The sequence below is a fragment of the Aulonocara sp. 'chitande type north' Nkhata Bay genome, linkage group LG2 (assembly GCF_057382095.1).
Source record: "Aulonocara sp. 'chitande type north' Nkhata Bay isolate Kocher_YH1m ecotype deep benthic linkage group LG2, A_spYH_male_GT1.1, whole genome shotgun sequence".
NCBI classification, from domain to species: Eukaryota; Metazoa; Chordata; class Actinopteri; order Cichliformes; family Cichlidae; genus Aulonocara; species Aulonocara sp. 'chitande type north' Nkhata Bay.
In genome coordinates, this window is record NC_141345.1 from 33153269 (window position 1) to 33173358 (window position 20090).

Here is a 20090-nt window from a genome sequence, read left to right on the forward strand (position 1 = left end):
TTACTTATTACCCAAAGGGCATAAACTACTTTAGAATATAATAGCCCTTTATTGTCAGTGTGCATGTCCAATGAAACTGTGAGTGCTCCACACCAACTGTGCAAGAATAAAAAATAAATAGTAAGACACGAGAATAAATAAAAAAAACTGGACAAACAGGAAACCCTGAGCTAACTTAAAGAGTTATAGTACTTTATCCTGATCCCCAGTGTTAGGATAAATGAATCCAGATACTGGAAAGATACCCCAGATATGTTGAACTGGATTCTTGGTATAGGGCCCAAGGCCAAAGTGTGCCTGGCCCTTAGAAGAAATGGAGGTTGTCAATGCACTGATTTTGCTTCACTCTTCTGAGATCCATCTGTATAGTCTACTGGTGGCACTTTATATTGGGACTGTATGTAAAATTAATACATATTCTGGTGCAGTTTGGTATTTAAAACATATTATTGTTATTATTATGTTGTTAATTATTATTATTATTGATTTTTTTTATTGTGGAGGTCTGCTTGTTTTATCTGTTCAGTGTCTGCAAGGCTGCTGGTCAGTATGTGTTCAAATAATTGTTCTGGAACAAAGAGATGTTATCATTAAAACTGTTGAGTAGAGAAAATCTACCCCAAGGAGACAATAAAATCCCCTTTGTTTTGTTTGTATCATAAATGTATTATCTTTGCCAGCAGCACCAATCCTTCAGGTAAGGTGAAAAAAGGCAAAATTGTTCCAAAAAGGTGTCACACATTGTTTGGGACATTGTATCTATGGGCAATAGCTAAATGAGAACTCCTGGGGGAAAAGGGTGATTGTTTGTGTGATTGAGGTAAAGGCAATTCATTCTTGATGATGCTGTTTTGTTCTTGATGATGTATACATTACATGGGTATAAGGATTAGAAAGCGCTACACAACATAGCACAATGCAGACACCGGTATGATGTAATAAAATGCAACTGAGCATCCCTGCATGTGTGAAGCTCGGTTGGTGGAAGCTTCCAGTGATGAGTGCACTAATTAAAGCATGATGTTTGTTGTGGAAGTTTTCCATTAAATAAAGCCTGCAGACGAGCTGTGAGCCGTTACTAACATTCTTTAATCAAAACACACAAAGAACAGACAACCAAGCTTGTGGAGAGCCTGCATGACCGCGGGGCAGGGTCAGCAGAGTCTCACTGAGCCTAGCATGACTCTCAGTTAAATACCTTCTTGAGGAACAAAAGGCAGTACACAGCTGTTTCACACCTTAAGGTTCACACTCCCTTGCTACCTCCCAGAGTCCTCAAAGAGGCAAAGGATTCTTCCTGTGGAGTTCTGCTTCCCCCAACTTCCTTACTAGACCCCCACCATTTGTCTTACTGTATGAGTGTGAGACATGTTAAAATCCAGTGGCACCAAGGCATTATACAATAAAATAATGTGATTAATACATAAGTAAAAGAAATTCCTATACATGTTCAAGCCAGCTTTTATAAGCATTACATCATCTTTCCCACGGACTGAGAATGGGATGCTCACTGTTTGTGGGTTCTCCCAAACTGATAATGTCCACACACAGCTTGCTCAATCTTAGCACCCATTTGCGAAACATTTGTTGTCTGGCTCAGGGTGCGCACTGTTTAAAGTTCCTGCATTCTGGTTTTTCTTGACTGGTTCATTGGATTCGTGCTATTTATAGGACAATAACTCCTTCCAGGTCCCACCACACTACTAAAGGGAGGAGAAAGAGTGATTAGTCCACACACAGTGTGTATGTAAGTGTTTCTCCTTTTTTTCAGTTTTTTTTCTCTCCGTGACTCTGAAATCACTGAGGATAAAAACAAGCAGTCTTAGGAAGAGGTGGAACATCATCAACAACACTATAACACAATTATTGTTTACAATACCATAAAATCACAACAACACCTTTGAAATTCTCTACTTTTTCTTTATGAAGGTTTGTTCTGTAGAAGTAAAAAGAAACAAGAAAAACAACTATGTTTGTTATTGTGCAGCATTTTGGTGCTTTGAATAGCACTTTGTCAATCTTGTGCTTTTTAAAAGTGCATTATAATTAAAATTGGATTGGAAAAATACACAGAAAACTATTTCGACTATTTCGAAGTTTATAATAAAATGAAAGGTACATAATTATATTGCAGGCAGACATGTCAAGGCCAGGGTATTTTCTTTGTTTTTTGTAACAGTGTGGTTTGTTAGATTTTCTGGTGTTATGACAACAGATCATTTCTACCTTTGCAATAATCAGAATCAGAATCAGAATACTTTATTGATCCCTGGGGGAAATTATTTTTTGTTACAGTGCTCCATTATAAACCATCATAAGATGTATGACTATGGTTGCTTCCTATAACAAAACGTAAACACAGGTAGAAAATGAATATTTTAGTGTCCTTTCAAAATCCTAAAGGAGATAGTTAAATGGTCGTGATTGTGCCAGTCTGTAGAGTTTTCAGGTGTACATTTATCTTTACACAGTGACCTGTGGCACTGGGTCAACGCTCACTGAGAGATAATGTAAAAATAATGAAACTTTTTGCTTATAAAAATTCACAAAGGGTGCAATTAAATTATGAGTGAAATGATGTTTATTAAATGAATCTGGCAACAAAGTGAAACGTTATGTTGTTAGAAGTTGTAAAACATTATGGAATTTGAAACCCTTGAAGTCACAACTTTTAATAAATCAGTCAAGTCTTGATTAAAAAAAGATACTGAAGACATCCACAACTTGCAGTTTTTTAACAACTAAGCTTATCAGTAAATTACACGCCATCGAATTATTTATTCAAAGAAATATCTATAAAAACTTGCTGAATCGAAAGTACAACTGTTTTTACAAATGAGGAAAGGTGATGCAAAGGAAAGGACAAAAAGATTTCACAGTTAATAGGACACATTCACAGGTGCAGAAAGGCAGATAATGATGATAAATTGTAGAGACGTTTCATTTCATTTGCGGTCTCAATCCCACTCCAGCCTGACGAAATCTGACGGCAATATGGAAAATAATATTTCTCAGTTCATGGGGTTTTTGGTTTTGTCTTTTTTTTTACTCTTTGTGTCACCTTCTTCTAAAGGACTTTTTGCTTGACAAAAGGTGTTCTGGTTTAAGGTCTCTGATCACGTTTCTGTTTGCTGTGCAACATTCATTATGCTCCAGATGGAACCAAATACTTTGGGGTGTTATTCTAGCTTTGCATAAGTGGCATACAGAATCCGTTTTTCAAAATGTGACACACTATACAAATGGCTGAAAGTTAGACGGCTCCAACTTATAAGGAAGACAGGATCATTTACCAACACTTAGCAAATAGGACACACTGCAGTGTTGGTGTGAGTGGATTACATTTCATAGAAAGTAAGCTGCTAATAGTTGTATGTACACTAATGCATGCAACTGTTTTCAGAGAGACATGAGATGAAGCTATGTATTTTTTCAGTGTTCCTAATGTTAATCAGTCAAAATTGCATGGTCCAACATTGTCTGGCCTGAGGCCTGTTTAATGTTCCTTCTTCCTGTTTCTTTCCTATGATTTTGAAAAAATTTAAAAGAATCTCTGCTTACATGAAGACTTTTAGAATGAATAGAATAATCCTTTAATTGTCCCACAAGGGGAAATTTGGTAATTAAATTTGGTTTTAGAAGATAAATTAAAATGAGGTTGCTGTGAAAAACATCCAGACCTCAACAGTCCATCAGAAAAACACAAATTCTATTTGATTAAGTCTTAGTCTCAATTGTATTGGGTTCTCTTCTAGTGGCATATTGTCATCGAGGTATATTGTCATGCTTTCCTTTGCTGGTGCGAATGCATTTTTATTTAATGTTCCTAGCAATCTAATGCCATTCTGTTAAATCTGTTTGAATTGAATTCAAAATCCTGCTCCTCACATACAAGGTCTTAAATAATGAGGCCTTAGCTTATTTTAATGACCTTATAGTACCATATCACCACATTAGAGTACACACTGTGGGCTTAATTGTTGTTCCCACTCTCACCCCAACCGGTCACGGCAGATGACCGCTGGTTCTGCCGGAGGTTTCTTCCTGCTAAAAGGGAGTTTTTCCTTCCTTCTCTCACCAAAGTGCTTGCTTATAGGGGGTCATATGATTGTTGGGTTTTTCTCTGTATGTATTATTGTAGGGTCCACTTTACAATATAAAGTGCCTTGAGGTGACTGTTGTTGTGATTTGGCACTGTATAAATAAAATTGAATTGAATTGAACTGAACTGAGTCTCCAAAATCATATTAAGAATTTTGTCATAAATTATTTCTGTGAGAAAATTAAAGTATAGACTTAGAGCATGAACAGCCCATATAACACATGACCCCCATGAACCTGATTATTTTGATATGTGACACGCTGTAATTGCCCATTGTATGCTAAATTGTATTTTTCTACTTGGATTAAATGTAAATGTGGAGGCTTTCCACCACAGTTGTATATTGAGCTTTAATCTTATAAAATGGTCTGCTGAAAGCATATACAGATGCAGCTACACAGACTCATCTACTTGAGAGGTCTATCTTTGAGATGGCAAAAGTTAAGTGTTTTCATACATAGTCAGCTGATTTAATTTGGTCTTTATTTAGTTTTCTGTTTAACCCTGTATTGAAAAATTAATTCCCGAAAAGGAAAATCTAATTTTCTTATCTATTTCTCCATTTTGGTTTGAAGAATCAAGAAGAGGGATTAATCTAGTGATTTTTAAAATTTCCTTTGAAAAGCAGTTATTAAGCACATCTATTATTATATTAATAGAGGACAGAACTTAAAGTGCCCAACTGGATTACTGAGATCAACCAAAAGTAATTTGGTTACTTTTACAGTGTTACTCTTTGAGCCATGTGAAACGCTTCCAGTCTTGTAGATAATTAAAGGCATATATTAGATGGGAATAATTCTACCAAGCTAATGTTACTCCTAAATTTAAAACACCACGATTGCAGTCAAGGTCCCAAAACACCGATCTGATCCCAAAAACCTTTGTGATTTTTCTTTTTTCGATCTGGCATGTGTGCTTTCAGACTTAACCATTAAACAACTGTTGAAAAATCCTCCAAATGCATGCTGGTATTTTATGCAATGTGCTAGCAATATGTTGTTTTAAGTTGATAAATAAGGTCCAAAAGATATTTGACAAGGTAATCCTGCATGGGAGTGGGACACTACAGTTATCTTCCTGACTGCATGATTACAACTTTAGCAAAGCTGCTCTAATCAGAGCAGACAGTGTAGGTAAAGGAGGGAAGAGACAGGCCTAATGACATTATCTGTTATCATTATGTAAAATACATTTCTGTGAAATACACTGATGCAATATATAGACAATATTTTCTTCTTCTTTCAGCTGCTCCCATTAGCAGCCTCTACTACACATCATGTGTTTCACACTATCCCTAGCATCCTCTGTTGTCACCAATTGTCACTTCATCCTCCTGCCTGGAGCACCAGATTCGATATCTCATTAACTGCATATATGTATATAGAGTCACACGAAAATTAAACTATTATGTGTAATGTGGACATCTCAGGAAATTCACTTCAAAGTCGGTGGTTAGTCGCGTTGCCATACAGCAAGAAGGTCCTGAGTTCGACTCCAACATCTGGCTGGAACCTTTCTGTGTGGAGTTTGCATGTTCCCTCCCTGTGTGTGTGGGGGTTCTCTTTGGGTACTCCGGCTTTCTCCCACAGTCCAAAGACAGGCAATTAATGGGGTTAGGTTAATTGATGAAATTGTCCATAGCTGTGACTGTGAGTGCAGATGGTTGTCTTTCACTATGTGTTAGCCCTGTGATAAACTGGTGACCTGTCCAGGGTCTACCTATCTCTCACCCTATGATAGCTGGATGGGCTCCAGCCCATCCACAACCCTGATAAGCAGAAAAGAATGGATGGTTGGTCAGATTGTGCAGTCAGACTCAGGTCTCTATGCTACTGAAAATTTGAAATTTCACAACAGTAAAATTAGAAGAAACCCCCAAAGTGTGTTCAAGTGAAAACAAAAGATTCCCCAACCTTATAAACCAGACATTTCTTTGAATAGTATAAAGGACGCAAAAAATGTACTGCAAAGGTCGACAAACTTGTTGACATCAACTATGAAAACATCAGTAGAAGCATCAGCTCTTTAAATTATGTTTTGCAGGAAAAAGAAAAAAGAAGAGAAGCTCAAGAAAGCTGCTTATCCTGCTCTATACTCTATGAAGCAGGATGAGCAGGTTGTTGTCCATGGTGCTGCTCAAAAGCTAGAATGACGCTATTGGTATTATTGATTATTGGTATAAGCTATGATTTTTCACTTCCAGTGTGTATTTGTATGTGTGTGTCAGAGAGAGACAGTGATAGATAGAGAATGAAAATGTCAGATGTTGTTCTTGCTCAAGTACAACATGGTGGTAATGGCCCCCAAAAAAATTTCTGCCCCGGGGCCTATTGCTGTGTTATAGCACCTATGCCGCAAACCTTTTACTTTCTTGGGGAAGTCAACTTTAGTCACAAAAATTCTGAAGGACTTATAATTAGTTTATTTAAATGACTTTGTACAAAAGGGTTAGGGTTGTGTATGGGATTTCCTATGTCCCCTGAATGCACCATCGGGGTGCATGTCCGCAACTTTAGTTCAGAGACAAACGGCAGCCAAACAACGGACAGTGTGTGCGTTCATAAGACCGTAAGTTAATGTTTTACTTCACTCAGTTATGTTGGTGTTCAGCCATGAGTGTATTTGATGACTTACCAGCAGTTTCTGCTTCTGTTTAAGTGACGTTATGTACAAGTGGCAGTTCGCTAGCATAACAGATTTGTTTGCTAATTAGCTTCTAGCAGAGAGATTCGTTGTTATCGTGTTGTTGATTCTGTGCTCTGTGTAACAGATGATAAACCGATGTAAAGTTGCCTTCAGTGCATAGTTGTATGCGGTGTGTTAATGCATAATGTCTGACTTTAAGTTTATGTAACCAGGCTGAAGTATAATGTCAGCTTATTTAGCTATATACTGTACTTGAGTACACCTCAGTTGTATCTTTATGTTTATTATGTAATCTGATTCCTAATTGATTGTATTATTATGCTTTGTCTGCAGAAACCACACATACACACACACACTCTATCTCGCCCAGCTGCGGGCACATTCTCAATTGAAAATACAAAGAATGACAACTTTATTCCTGGACTCTGCCTGTTTGTTCCTCTCACATCTGAACATTTGCAAGTGTCCTGACCCGACACTCTGAAGTGATTGCTGCCAGCTCAGATTTCTTTAACCCTTCTGAACATTTGGTCCTTCGAGCCGGATGTGAGCAACTGCTTCAGCCTTATATGTTCAGAATGGAAGGCCGATACCCATACAGAGAGTCTGACCGTCCGCACAGACATAGCAAGCTGCCATCATACCTCCAGAACTATGAAGTGGATGACCTCACTAAGAACCGACTCTCACATGATGATCAGGGCAAGCATTCTACTCATCCTGAAATTCTCCAATATATTCATCATATGAAAGAGGAACACAATCAACTCCGACTAGATGTGCAACGCCTGACAGAATTGATCTCTAGCTCACCTGTACTAGCTCCACAGCATGCCACATCACGGTCTGAGGATGGGACGTCAACCACACCTGCCCACACTAGTAAGCTGGTGCCAATCAAAGGTCAGAAGAGCCCACATCAGCCTGAAAGTGCTCCACAGGTGCCATTTGGGGATGAGTCTCACCATCCAAAGGACAGCCAGCATGGCCTGATTGAGGAGCTCACCCACAGTCTAAATGACGCAGATCTTGACAGGGAGCGCAGCGCACAGTCACCATCACCTTCAGTCGACTCATGCCCTGAATCTCAAGATTTTCTTTCACCAATGACACCAGGTGAGAGGCCCTCTCCACTTCCAGCGTCAGCAGCAAGGGGACGATCACCATATCATGCAGGCCAAAGAAGGGTTGACGAGGTGTATGCTCGTCGCCACAGGAACTGCAGTCAGCCTGCCACTCCTCCTAGATTGCCAAGGCTAGGGGCCTGCTATGAAGATGATCCATACTACAGACAAGATGACAGGCATCCTACCCCTGGTCACCCAAGCTGCCCTGACAGTCACTATCGTTCTCCTTATGGATATGGGTATCAGGATTCGAGTTATCCGTACAGGCGCTGTGGTAACTATCCAGATGACCGCCGACAGTGTCCAACCGATCGCCTGCAACCAGGTGGGTGCCCTCAGACACCACTCTCTCTCGGCAGAGCCCAACCGATAGAGACTTATCGCGGACCTCAACCAACGATCCCCGACCTTGTGCACGAGGACCCACGTGAGTTTGCAAGATTAAAGTTAGCTCTAGATAACATACTTCCACTTGATGCTCCTGAACACTTCAAGTTCCAGATCCTGACAGATCACCTTAAGTGTGAAGATGCACTACTTGTAGCTGACTCATACAGTAACAGTCCATTCCCATTTGCTGACACCATGAGAGCACTTACAGAAATGTATGGGCAACCTCAACATCTGGCCTTAAAAAGGATTACCAAACTGATGGATGGACCCAACATTAGGAGTGGTGACATCAGAGCCTTCAAGTCTTTTGCACTACAAGTCCGTGCGCTAGTCGGTATGTTACACCAGTTGGGAGAACAAGGTCGGACAGAGTTGAGGTGTGGCTCACACGTATCTCGCCTCTTAGCTAAGCTACCTTATGACCTAAGAGCAAATTTCCAGAGATTTGTCAATCCCATCAACACTCCTATACCAACACTGCTTCATCTTGCTGAATGGCTTGAGTATGAGGTGCGTGTCCAGGTAATTGGAGACCAATATTGCGGCCACTCTGACAGGGAGAGGCAAGTTTCACGAAAGGAAAGACGTCCTGAGCATAAGTTTCAGAAGGTTGCCACCATTCTCCATGGTAGTGAGCCCAGGAGAAAGATGGAAGGTGACATGTCAGCGGCACAAGAAAGGCCCAAGAAGTACTGTCCATTCTGTAATACAGTGCAGCATTACCTGAATCAGTGCAGTAACTTCAAACTCTTGTCGAAGGAGCAGAAGACAGAGTGGATCAAGGTGAATAAGAGGTGCTGGCGATGCGCCCGTGATCATCAAGCAGCTAAGTGTAACCTCAAAGCCAAGTGTAAACCATGTGGGCGCCGACATCTTGAAGTTCTTCATGATGTCAATACCAGCCCAGATGCTACAGCCTCTGATTCAACCAGTGCACCAGAGGAAAGCACATGCTTAGTAAGTTCCACCTCTGAGACACTGTACGTAGACCGGCAAACCAATAGCAGTCAGGTGTTACTCAAGCTAAGTCGTGTCATCATTAGGAGCAGTACAAAGATGGTTGAAACCTATGCTATACTGGATGATGGATCAGAGCGTACCATACTTCTGCACGAAGCGGCTGATTGCTTGGGGCTGCACGGGGAAGCAGAGGACCTAGCACTCCGCACTGTCCGTCAAGATAGCTGTACCATCCATGGTGCTGCTGTGTCATTCTCCATTTCTCCTGCCTCACAGCCGAACAAGTCCTTCCAGATCCACCGAGCCTTCACAGCAAAGGAACTTGGCCTAGCACGCCATAGTTACCCGATAAGAGCATTACAGGAGCGGTACCGTCACCTTAAGCACCTGCCACTGCCAGACATAAAGGAAGTACAGCCCCTTCTGCTTATTGGGTCAGATAATCCACATCTTCTCACTCCTGTGGAGCCAGTACGTCTAGGTCCTCCAGGTGGACCTGCAGCTGTGCACACCCGACTTGGATGGACTTTACAGGGTCCATCGAGATTCCTACGTCAGCGGCTAACCCCACAGCAGTGTCTCTTCACCTCTGGGGCCTCCCCAGAAGCTGAGCTCTTCAGCCATGTGGAGAGACTCTGGAAGATGGATACCTTGCCATACCGGAGTGAGCGGCTCATTACTAGGTCCCGACAAGACGCTGAGGCCATTCAGAGACTTGAGGAAAGGACAATGCGAGTAACAATTGATGGAGTAAATCGCTATGCCACCCCACTACTGTGGAAGAAGAATCTTCCCCCTCTTCGTGCTACACCAGAGGCAGTTTTGGCCCAGCTTCGTGGTACAGAGAAACGACTTGCCAGAGAACCACAGAAGGCAGCTGCCTACTCTCGGGAAATCCAAAAACTGCTGCAGGCTGGCTTCGTCACAGCTGTTGCACCGGAAGAGGCCGCAGTGAGTAACTGTTCGTGGTTTATCCCCCATCACATGGTGCACCACAACGGGAAGGACAGGATAGTGTTCAACTGTTCCTTCACCTACAAGGGTCAGAGCCTGAACGACTGCCTTCTTCCAGGGCCTACACTGGGAGCTAGCCTGTTGGGAGTCCTTCTCAGGTTCAGGGAACACCCAGTCGCCTTCAGCAGTGACATAAAGGGGATGTTCCATCAGGTCCGTCTGCTAGATGAGGACAAACCCTTTCTCTGTTTCCTGTGGCGAGACATGAAGGTAGACGAAAAACCCACCATCTACCAATGGCAGGTGCTTCCCTTTGGGACTACATGCAGTCCGTGCTGCGCCACCTTTGCACTTCAAGATCATGTCCAGAAACACACTGAGCCAGGAGAGGATGCTCGTCTGTCCATAGAACGTAATTTCTATGTTGACAACTGTTTGCAGAGCCTCCCATCAGAAGGCCAAGCCAAGGAGTTGGTGGATCGCCTGCAGTCTCTCCTCTTGGAGGGTGGATTTGAACTACGACAATGGGCTAGCAATGTCCACACGGTCATCAGCCACCTACCAGTTGAATCCCAGTCAGAGGGTAGCGTTCTCTGGCTCTCCCAGGAGTCAGCCGATCCGCAAGAGCGCACTCTAGGACTCGTATGGCACTGTAAGACTGATGCACTCCGGTACAAGCATCAGCAGAGTGTCAGTTCAGAGCCAACAATGCGCAACATTTATCGGCTGCTCGCCCAGCAGTATGATCCTCCCGGGTTTCTTATTCCATATACAACCAGGGCAAAGGTCATCGTGCAACACCTCTGGGACAAGAAAAGAGGATGGGATGATCCTCACTTACCTGAGAATCTGCTCCACGCCTGGCGTTTGTGGGAAAGCGAACTCAGCCAGCTCTCACAGATAACGCTGCCGAGATGCTACACTGACTCACGCTCGGATTGTAGTCACAGCCATCGAAGCCTTCATGTGTTCTGTGATGCCTCTGAGCGTGCCTATGGGTCTGTGGCATATCTACGGACCGACCAAGGAGAAGGAAAGGTCCAGGTGGCTTTCTTGGCTGCGAGGTCGAGAGTTGCACCCAAGAAGCAACTCTCAATTCCAAGGCTAGAGTTGTGTGGAGCCCTTACAGGAGCACAGCTGGCTTCTGTTCTGAAGAAAGAACTGACCCTTGACATCCAAGATGTGGTGTTCTGGACAGACTCGACCACAGTGCTTAACTGGCTCCATTCAGATTCATGCAGATATAAAGTCTTTGTGGGAACCAGAGTTGCAGAGGTACAAGAACTCTCTGCTGCAGCATCTTGGCGGTACGTGGACTCAGGAACCAATCCAGCAGACGATATCACAAGAGGGAAAACTGTGGCTCAGCTTGCTGGTGCGAATCGCTGGAGCCGGGGGCCACCATTTCTTCAGCTGCCACCCAGCCTTTGGCCACAAGCACCGGTGGGAGAAGCTAAGGAGGAAGTGGAGGAGCTGAAGAAGCCAGTGTTCTGTGGTCTGCTTACTGGATCCGCTAGTCCAGCGATACCTGACATCAAACAGTTCAGCACATATGAGGAACTCCTGAAAGCCACTGCTCGAGTGATGCACGGGGCGGCTAATGACACCAGTCACCCTGATGCTGATGACTTTAAAAGGGCAGAGCTGGCCCTGCTTAGACATTCTCAGATGGAGAGCTTCCCGAGAGAATTCACATTACTTAAATCAGAGAAGCTGATTCCATCCAGTAGCAGGCTAATTACCCTCACTCCTGAGTATGACAAGGCTTCTGACTTGATTAGAGTTGGAGGTCGACTCCGCAGATGCGAAGGCCTGAGCCCTGAGGTACTACACCCTGTACTTCTAGAGCCTGCTCACCCAGTTACGAAGCTTCTAATCCAGCGATGTGACAATAAGCTCAACCACCCGGGAGCTGAACGTGTTTTCGCTGAGTTGCGCCGGAAATACTGGATCTTAAGGGGGAGAGAAGCAGTCAGAAGACATCAGCATTACTGTCCCGAATGCAAGAAGTGGAGAGGTCAACCAGAGGTCCCGAAAATGGCAGATTTGCCGCCCTCAAGTTTGAGGCTCTTCCGACCTGCTTTCTATTCGACTGGAATGGACTGCTTCGGCCCTATGCTCATTAAAGTGGGTCGGCGCACAGAAAAGAGGTGGGGCATCCTTTTCAAGTGTCTTACTACTCGAGCAGTTCACCTGGATCTGCTGGTAAACATGGATGTTGACTCCTTCTTGATGTCACTCAGACGGTTCATAGCCCGTAGAGGGAAGCTGTTTGAACTCCGTTCGGACCAGGGTACTAACTTTCGAGGTGCAAGTAAGGAACTACAAGAAGCATTCATCGCCCTAACGCCAGATCTTAGACAGCAACTGGCAGCAGAACAGATCCGATTCTGTTTCAATCCCCCTAGTGCTCCACACTTTGGAGGGTCTTGGGAGAGAGAGGTGCGATCTGTGAAAACCGCTCTGCGCACCACGTTGGGAGCGCAGATAGTGTCAGAGGAAGTGCTGAGGACTGTCCTGCTTGAGGTGGAGAGTATACTCAACTCCAGGCCTTTGGGTTATGTTTCTTCAGACATCGCAGACCCAGATCCCATCACGCCCTACTCTTTGTTGATGGGGCGGCCAGATTGCTCTCTACCCCAAGTGTTCTATCCAGAATCCGAGCTGTTCAGTCGTAAGAGATGGAGACACACTCAAGTCCTGGCTGACCAATTCTGGAAGCACTTCATACGGCATTTTATGCCCACCTTGCAACCACGGCAGAAATGGCACAAGGACACAGACAACATTGCAGTTGGATCTGTGGTTCTCATTGTTGATCAGCAGACCCCACGAGCGCTCTGGCAAGTAGGAACTGTGAAAACTATCCTACCGGGGGCCGATGATCGTGTCAGAGCTGCAGTCGTTCGAGTAAAGGACCGAACTTACACTCGCCCGGTGGCCCGGCTCATCAGGTTGCCTGTTCTACCCCAGGATTCTGCTTAGGTGCAGAGGACATTCCATCAAGGTCAAATTTGTACACCAAATTTGGGGGCGGCTGTACAAAAGGGTTAGGGTTGTGTATGGGATTTCCTATGTCCCCTGAATGCACCATCGGGGTGCATGTCCGCAACTTTAGTTCAGAGACAAACGGCAGCCAAACAACGGACAGTGTGTGCGTTCATAAGACCGTAAGTTAATGTTTTACTTCACTCAGTTATGTTGGTGTTCAGCCATGAGTGTATTTGATGACTTACCAGCAGCTTCTGTTTAAGTGACGTTATGTACAAATGGCAGTTCGCTAGCATAACAGATTTGTTTGCTAATTAGCTTCTAGCAGAGAGATTCGTTGTTATCGTGTTGTTGATTCTGTGCTCTGTGTAACAGATGATAAACCGATGTAAAGTTGCCTTCAGTGCATAGTTGTATGCGGTGTGTTAATGCATAATGTCTGACTTTAAGTTTATGTAACCAGGCTGAAGTATAATGTCAGCTTATTTAGCTATATACTGTACTTGAGTACACCTCAGTTGTATCTTTATGTTTATTATGTAATCTGATTCCTAATTGATTGTATTATTATGCTTTGTCTGCAGAAACCACACATACACACACACACTCTATCTCGCCCAGCTGCGGGCACATTCTCAATTGAAAATACAAAGAATGACAACTTTATTCCTGGACTCTGCCTGTTTGTTCCTCTCACATCTGAACATTTGCAAGTGTCCTGACCCGACACTCTGAAGTGATTGCTGCCAGCTCAGATTTCTTTAACCCTTCTGAACAGACTTCCTCTTTGCAATTTAGTACTCCACAAAAAGTCTCATATTTGAATGCACACATTTCTTGCTGTGGGTGGCCCTGAGGGGGGGAAACAATCTTCTTACTTTGCATTTTGCCAAATTGGACCTCAGCGGGTTTGTGCCATAACTTTTAAAGTTTTATGTCAAGTCAAAGTAAAGCAACATGTCAGTGTCTAAACAGAAAAGTGACGATTGCATCACAAATAAAGCATACAGGAAATTATATGTTATAGTCAATTTATTGTTTCGGTTCAGATACACGTGAACAGATAATGAGATTTCTTAATATACAAAGCAGATTTTAAATTTACATTGCCTCCTTTACCTTTTTGTGCTGTGTTGTGTATCACTACTTTCCCTTTCTTTTTCATTTTATGTATTTCTTTTTCATACAGTTTCATTTCATTTATTTTGGGAGCATTTTTAAACGAAAAGTCAATTCAGGTATCTGACAGTGAGAAGCAGGGATGATCCTGCTATATATTTCTCTTTTGTTGGGACTTTCAATAGAAATTCTGTAAAATTGTAGTATTTATGCATCCCATCTCTCATCATCATTTCAGTACTTGATGCATTTTTTGTTTCTTTAGCTTTCACATAAAAATAAGGAATAGCACTCACTGCCTGCTATCATGCAGCAAAATGTCAAATATGTTTAACTTTGTTTCTGTCAAATAGATGAAAGAATAGAGGCAGAAGTGTCATCAGTTTTGTCCGACAATGAAGACTAAGTTGAGTAGACAGACCCAATATGTCACTGTATACACCCGGCATTTGCAGAATCCAATTCATTGTCTTCATTGTCTGATACCTTGAAATAGTTCATATTCAGGTGGACTAAAAGGCTTGACAGCTGATGTCTGATAAATAAAAAGGGTAGAACCAGATTTTGTTCAAACGAATACAATATCAGATAATGCTGATGCATTGAAACTTTACTTCTATAGCCACAGACTTAAGAGCAGGAGAAAAAGGGTTCATTTCAATATCTTAGAAATTATTTGCATCAAACATGGGAGGTATATTAATATTTGATCAGCTACTTCTTACTCTGATCGATCATGTTTTGTACAAAGTGTCATCCTCTGGAACTGAATGTGCAAATCTAAGTCCTCTGAGAGTTCAAGGGCTTGACAGCAGTGAGTGTTTATTTTATGCCCAGAGAGGGATAAATTTAATCAAACTGAATGGGACAGATCTCTCTCCAGCTTGTGTCAAAGCCCATCCTTTCAAGGTTTTCCAGCCAACTCTGTGATTAGTTATATTGGACAGGCTGTCAATCTCTCTTTTTCTGCTCGTTATCCGCTACACTTCTCACTGCGTCTGCTGCAGATGAGGAAACCGTTTTCGTGCTGGGAATTGAGACAACTTAAAGTAAAGTGGAACATGCTGCATCTTTGTTGAAGATCACATTTAGTGATTTAAAATTGCAATGACAAATGTGTGAAAACTTCAATCAGCTGGCTGAAAAGGGTGATGCTTTTGAGGAAGTGATACTGATAGTGAGGTGACAGAATTGAAAGTGTGAAAGCAGAGTTGGTTATTTCAGCAAAAATATAGCCATAAAATGATTTAGTGTTGGCAGTGTGCCTTGACAATGACTGAGGCCTGACGACAACACAGTGTAGCGGTATTTAAAATTGTAATACATACGTGTGTGTGTATATAATGTCAAGCAGAAGAAATTCTTCCAAGACATTTGTACACTTATACAAGAGTGCATGGCATCCTTCCCCACTGTGCTCACCTCAGACCAGACACTATTCATACACAGAGCCTCTTCAGCTTAACCTAGGGCAAAAATATACATAAATATACATTAGCTTTAATTTCAAGACCTTTAACTTTAAAAAACAAAAACTGAACAGTACAAACCACAGGACATTTGTTTGTTCCCACATATCATTAATTGATTTACTTGTCAAAGCTTTTAGAGAAAGTTGAGTTTGAAAGTGTTCAGATAGGATCACATTATTGTACTGGTTGAACTACTTGGAGCTACATGAGTGGCCACTAACTTAAACTGATCAAATTTAAAAGACAAGTGAATTCACTGGAACTTCTCTGGGAAATACAGATTTGATTCTGTATTTCATATTTTATATTTTTCTTTACAAAAGCTACTTTGCTTAATCACTCTGAATTTGGAAACACTGCTGTGAAAATAATAATGTTCAATGATGAGACATAAGCAAACATCACAAAACAGTAACAGTAAGTAACGCAATATTATCATCAACAGTTTTTGTGATATTTTTGGCATATACATGACTTGTAAACTATTATATATTAATTAAAAAACAACACAAATAAAAACGTTGTCTAAATTGACAAATTGTTTTCTTCTTTTTCATAGATACTTGTTAAGTCTTGTTAAAATCTTGTTAAAAGCAGAATAAAATTAACAGCCAAAGAAAATGTGCCTGTAGTCAGTCGTTGTCAAGACTTCTGAAAGGTACATGGAAGTCTACAGAAAGAAAAAAAAAAACATCCTGTACTGCCTTCTCCTAGAGGATTTTTTGCTGTTCTTCCCTGACAAGATCTTCCTGTAGTTTAAAACAAAAGCTATTGTTATGTCTTTCACTGGTGCTACAAGAAAAAAGAAAATAGCCTGACATATCTCCACAGTAGCAGATGCTGATTATATGTGTCAAATGAAAAACAATATTTTTGCCATATTGGCTTTATCATGCCAAACACGAGTTAGCTGGCAGAAAAATGAATGGCTGCGTGAAAATGACAGGCTGTCTATAACTTCGCATTAGGATATTTTTGGTGAAAAAACCCCCAAAAAAACCCATGTTATTATTGTCCAACAAATGCCAAAAACCTGACCTGAAAGTCTTTTTTTTCACCAAAACTACCAAACACACTGTCACCAGGGCTCGATGTCTGTGTATAAAACAAACCAGCACATAAAGCACTCTTTGTCTGTATAAATACTCATCAAAGAAGTCATAGTATTTATCAAAAAGTGCTTGAAAAGAAAGATGTTCCATCCATTAAAATATATCCACCTATTTAAAAAATAAATAAAAATCTAATTTGAATTTGGCCAATTTCCACTTCTGTGTCATATTCTTGTTCACTTCTTGTATCTCTTGAGAACTCTTCCTGAGAATCTCATTCAGACCATTTGCATGTGCACATCTCACCTCAAACTTTCACGCTGTTTTTTTCTCCACATTATGGATATTAATGCTAAATATTTCCAGCAAACTAAACTGTGGCAAGTGTCATGCTGCCATTTGGAAGATGTCAAAGTTTTTGGCAATACATCCACAATCTTTATGTGTTGGTGTCAAAATTGGCCTATTGCATCAGATTTGGGCCTTCTTTGACTCCCACAATATGAAATTCTTGAATTGGTGGTTGTGTGGAGAAGATCCAGCATGCATCACAAATGGATGAATCCTCAGGTCAGAACAGGACCTCCATGAAACAACCTGTCCAAACAGACTACAATGAAAACACTTGATTTTAGCGGTTTGTGAGTTCACCTCAGATGACTTGCAGAGAAGAAATAAGCATAAATATTCTTTATGCCAGCTGGACATTATGTGCAATGACCGAGAAAAAAAAATCTTCCTAACAAACAAAAAGTCACATAAATGTTGATATAATTTCATATACTTAAATAATCCCATTCACATAGCTAACTGCACAATATTGAGTTTTAATTAAGCATAAATGAAAAGTCCAATGAGTCTCAGTTGGGACAGATAATAGTTGTTTCTAATATACAAGAATATACATACATGTACTTTGCTCCCCAATAGGATTTTTTTTAAAGTTTAAATATGGCAATAAAATTATAAATTACAGGACTGAACCAGTGAGCTTAAAGTGCCTTGTTTTGGTGTACTGTTTCAATTTTGATGTTTTATTTTGGCTTTGGATGTAGTCATTAATCTGAAAGGACACACTGCTCATGAAGCAAAAGTTGAAACTGAAAACGGCTCCACTCCCAAAAACATTCTCACCTCCATCCATACAAGCTGGGTGTCACAGATGTTCAGCTTAAGACTTTGTTTTACAAAAGTTCATTGCTATCCTGACAATCATCAGGCCATTTCATTCTGCCTGCAACTGGAAACCATCAATGTGTGAAATTACCCAGAGAAGATTTCAAGCTGAAATGCACAAGATATTTCACATACATGAATAACTGAAGCAAAAGACAGCAACAACATTGATAAATAAAAAATAAAACGTCACTTTCTAAAAACACTGATACAACCACTGCATTTTTGTTTCGTTTTTTGTTTTTCTCTTATCGGTGAGCTCCTCCATTGCCAATGACTTGCTCACCTTTTGTGGTTGCTATTCAGATGTTGTTAGTCTCACCCTACGGCTATATGTTGTGTGTTTTAAGGCAGATGGCTCATCAAGATGAGTGCCAAGAACCCAGGGAAAGGTATGACTAACAAGCAAACTCCTATCAAGAATGTACATATTATATAGAAATCAAAAAATCTGATATTACATTAAAAAAAGTTATGTTTTAAATTAAAAACATTTTATCTTCATTACTTTTGTGCAGCTTAAAAGTCAGGAGTAACAGCATAGTGTTAAATTAATAATTCCAAATATTTTTTTTAATGTTTGCATTTGACAGTTTTTATCATTTTCTCTTTGTCACTCTTTGGCTCTGGTTCTCTTTCAAACTTGCTCTCAGCTAGAGAGATCTCTGGAGCTGCTCTTTCCTGGCTTGCTCCTGCACACCTGCAGCTCATCTCTCTTATCAGTATGGGGAACTGTGACGGTGATTCTCTGACAGACTGTTGTCTCCACTTTAGCGGTAATTTGACTAAGTGTGTATTATTAAGACTTCTGTAACATTTACAAAGTAATTCCTGTTTCTTATCTGCTTCCTTCTAATACTCTAGAATTCCTACCTCTTCCTAAACCTGCCTGTTGCTCTTCTCTGGAGCAAAACAGCCACAGCACCAGTACTGTCACTGCACTGTACATGTTTGACACTCTCGTCGGAAGCACAGACCTGCCTGGAACGCATCTGCCTGTCCACTGTCCACTGAGTCGCCTTTTCACTGTCTCTGAGCTTCGGCATCTCTATCTCTCAGTTCAACATTCTGCCTGGACAAGTAAGACTACAAAGACTTTTCAAAGACTTAAATGTATTTCTTCCCACTTCTCTGAGCCCCACTATTGCAGCTACTTTCATCTGAATAAGACCAGCTCTTTATTCACTCAGGTTAGCTGTAAATAAACTCGTTTCAACCTCTTTAGTTATCTTTTGCTGTCCAAACTCTGGAAAAACTTTGTGTGTTTCATATCACATCAGGGAATGACTTGATAATTTGTCCATGGTTGTTCTCCATGAAGTTATTTTAACCACTTGGATATGGTCTGATGGTCTGAGGCCGATATGCTTAAAACATTACGACTGAAATAGGTGAAATTGGAGTTGTGGAGAGGTTGATTTTTTTATTTGTGTTAGCTTATTTTGAGTGTGTGAGGGGTCCAAAATAAATTCAAGCTTGTGCACACAATTCCTGTTTTTTTTAAAGTTAATAAAGATACATGCGGTATAATCTTTCCACCCTGTAAAACTAAGAGTTAAAAGATATCATTAAAAGCCCCAAATTACCATGACATCAACGTCCATGTTGAGTATATGCAGGCTTCTGATCATAACTGTATATCAAAGTTCCTTTAATGTATCCTTCCCCATGCCTTTGTTATGATAGAGCAGCTTAAAATAGAAGTCGCTGCAGGTGAAGGACAGCATGTTGGAGAAAACCTGCAAACAAGACAACACTCAGCACGAAACTCACAATTGGACTGAAGTCTATCTTGCAATTTCACAGCAGTGAAAGCATTTACTGCTACTACTCTGCAGTAAATGTTGCGTAAATCCAACTTTTTTTTTTTAACAACAGATACACATTTAGGTAAAACGCTACTCTGATGGACAGCTATCTGTAGGCAGCTTAAGATAAAAGTGAATCTAGTGTTCAACCATAGTAATGTGTGTAAATTATTTAGTAGTATAAGCCTTTATGAAAACATGGTACAATGTATAATTAATGTAGATCTTTATGAATATGCTTTTCATGTAAATATAGCAGACATGTCTTGAATAAATTCTTTCCTGTT

General features: G+C 41.1%; 1 protein-coding gene across 3 annotated transcripts; it reads left to right on the plus strand.

The window, feature by feature from the left end:
* The first annotated feature begins 6564 nt into the window (after positions 1-6564).
* Positions 6565-19851, plus strand: LOC147338225 (uncharacterized). Of its 3 annotated transcripts, XR_015124476.1 has the most exons (4): positions 6565-13355; positions 18346-18387; positions 18649-18771; positions 18860-19851. XR_015124476.1 is itself a non-coding variant. In XM_086259856.1 (2 exons), exon 2 carries the CDS (start codon positions 7321-7323, stop codon positions 13168-13170), a length of 5850 nt encoding a protein of 1949 aa, XP_086115982.1. In that variant the 5' UTR covers positions 6574-6673; positions 7085-7320; the 3' UTR covers positions 13171-14070. The 3 variants fall into 3 exon arrangements, 1 of the variants encoding a protein (XP_086115982.1); XR_015124478.1 differs by lacking the exons at positions 18346-18387; positions 18649-18771; positions 18860-19851 and adding an exon at positions 13761-14070; XM_086259856.1 differs by lacking the exons at positions 18346-18387; positions 18649-18771; positions 18860-19851 and having other exon boundaries at positions 6574-6673; positions 7085-14070.
* Positions 19852-20090: the final 239 nt, after the last annotated feature.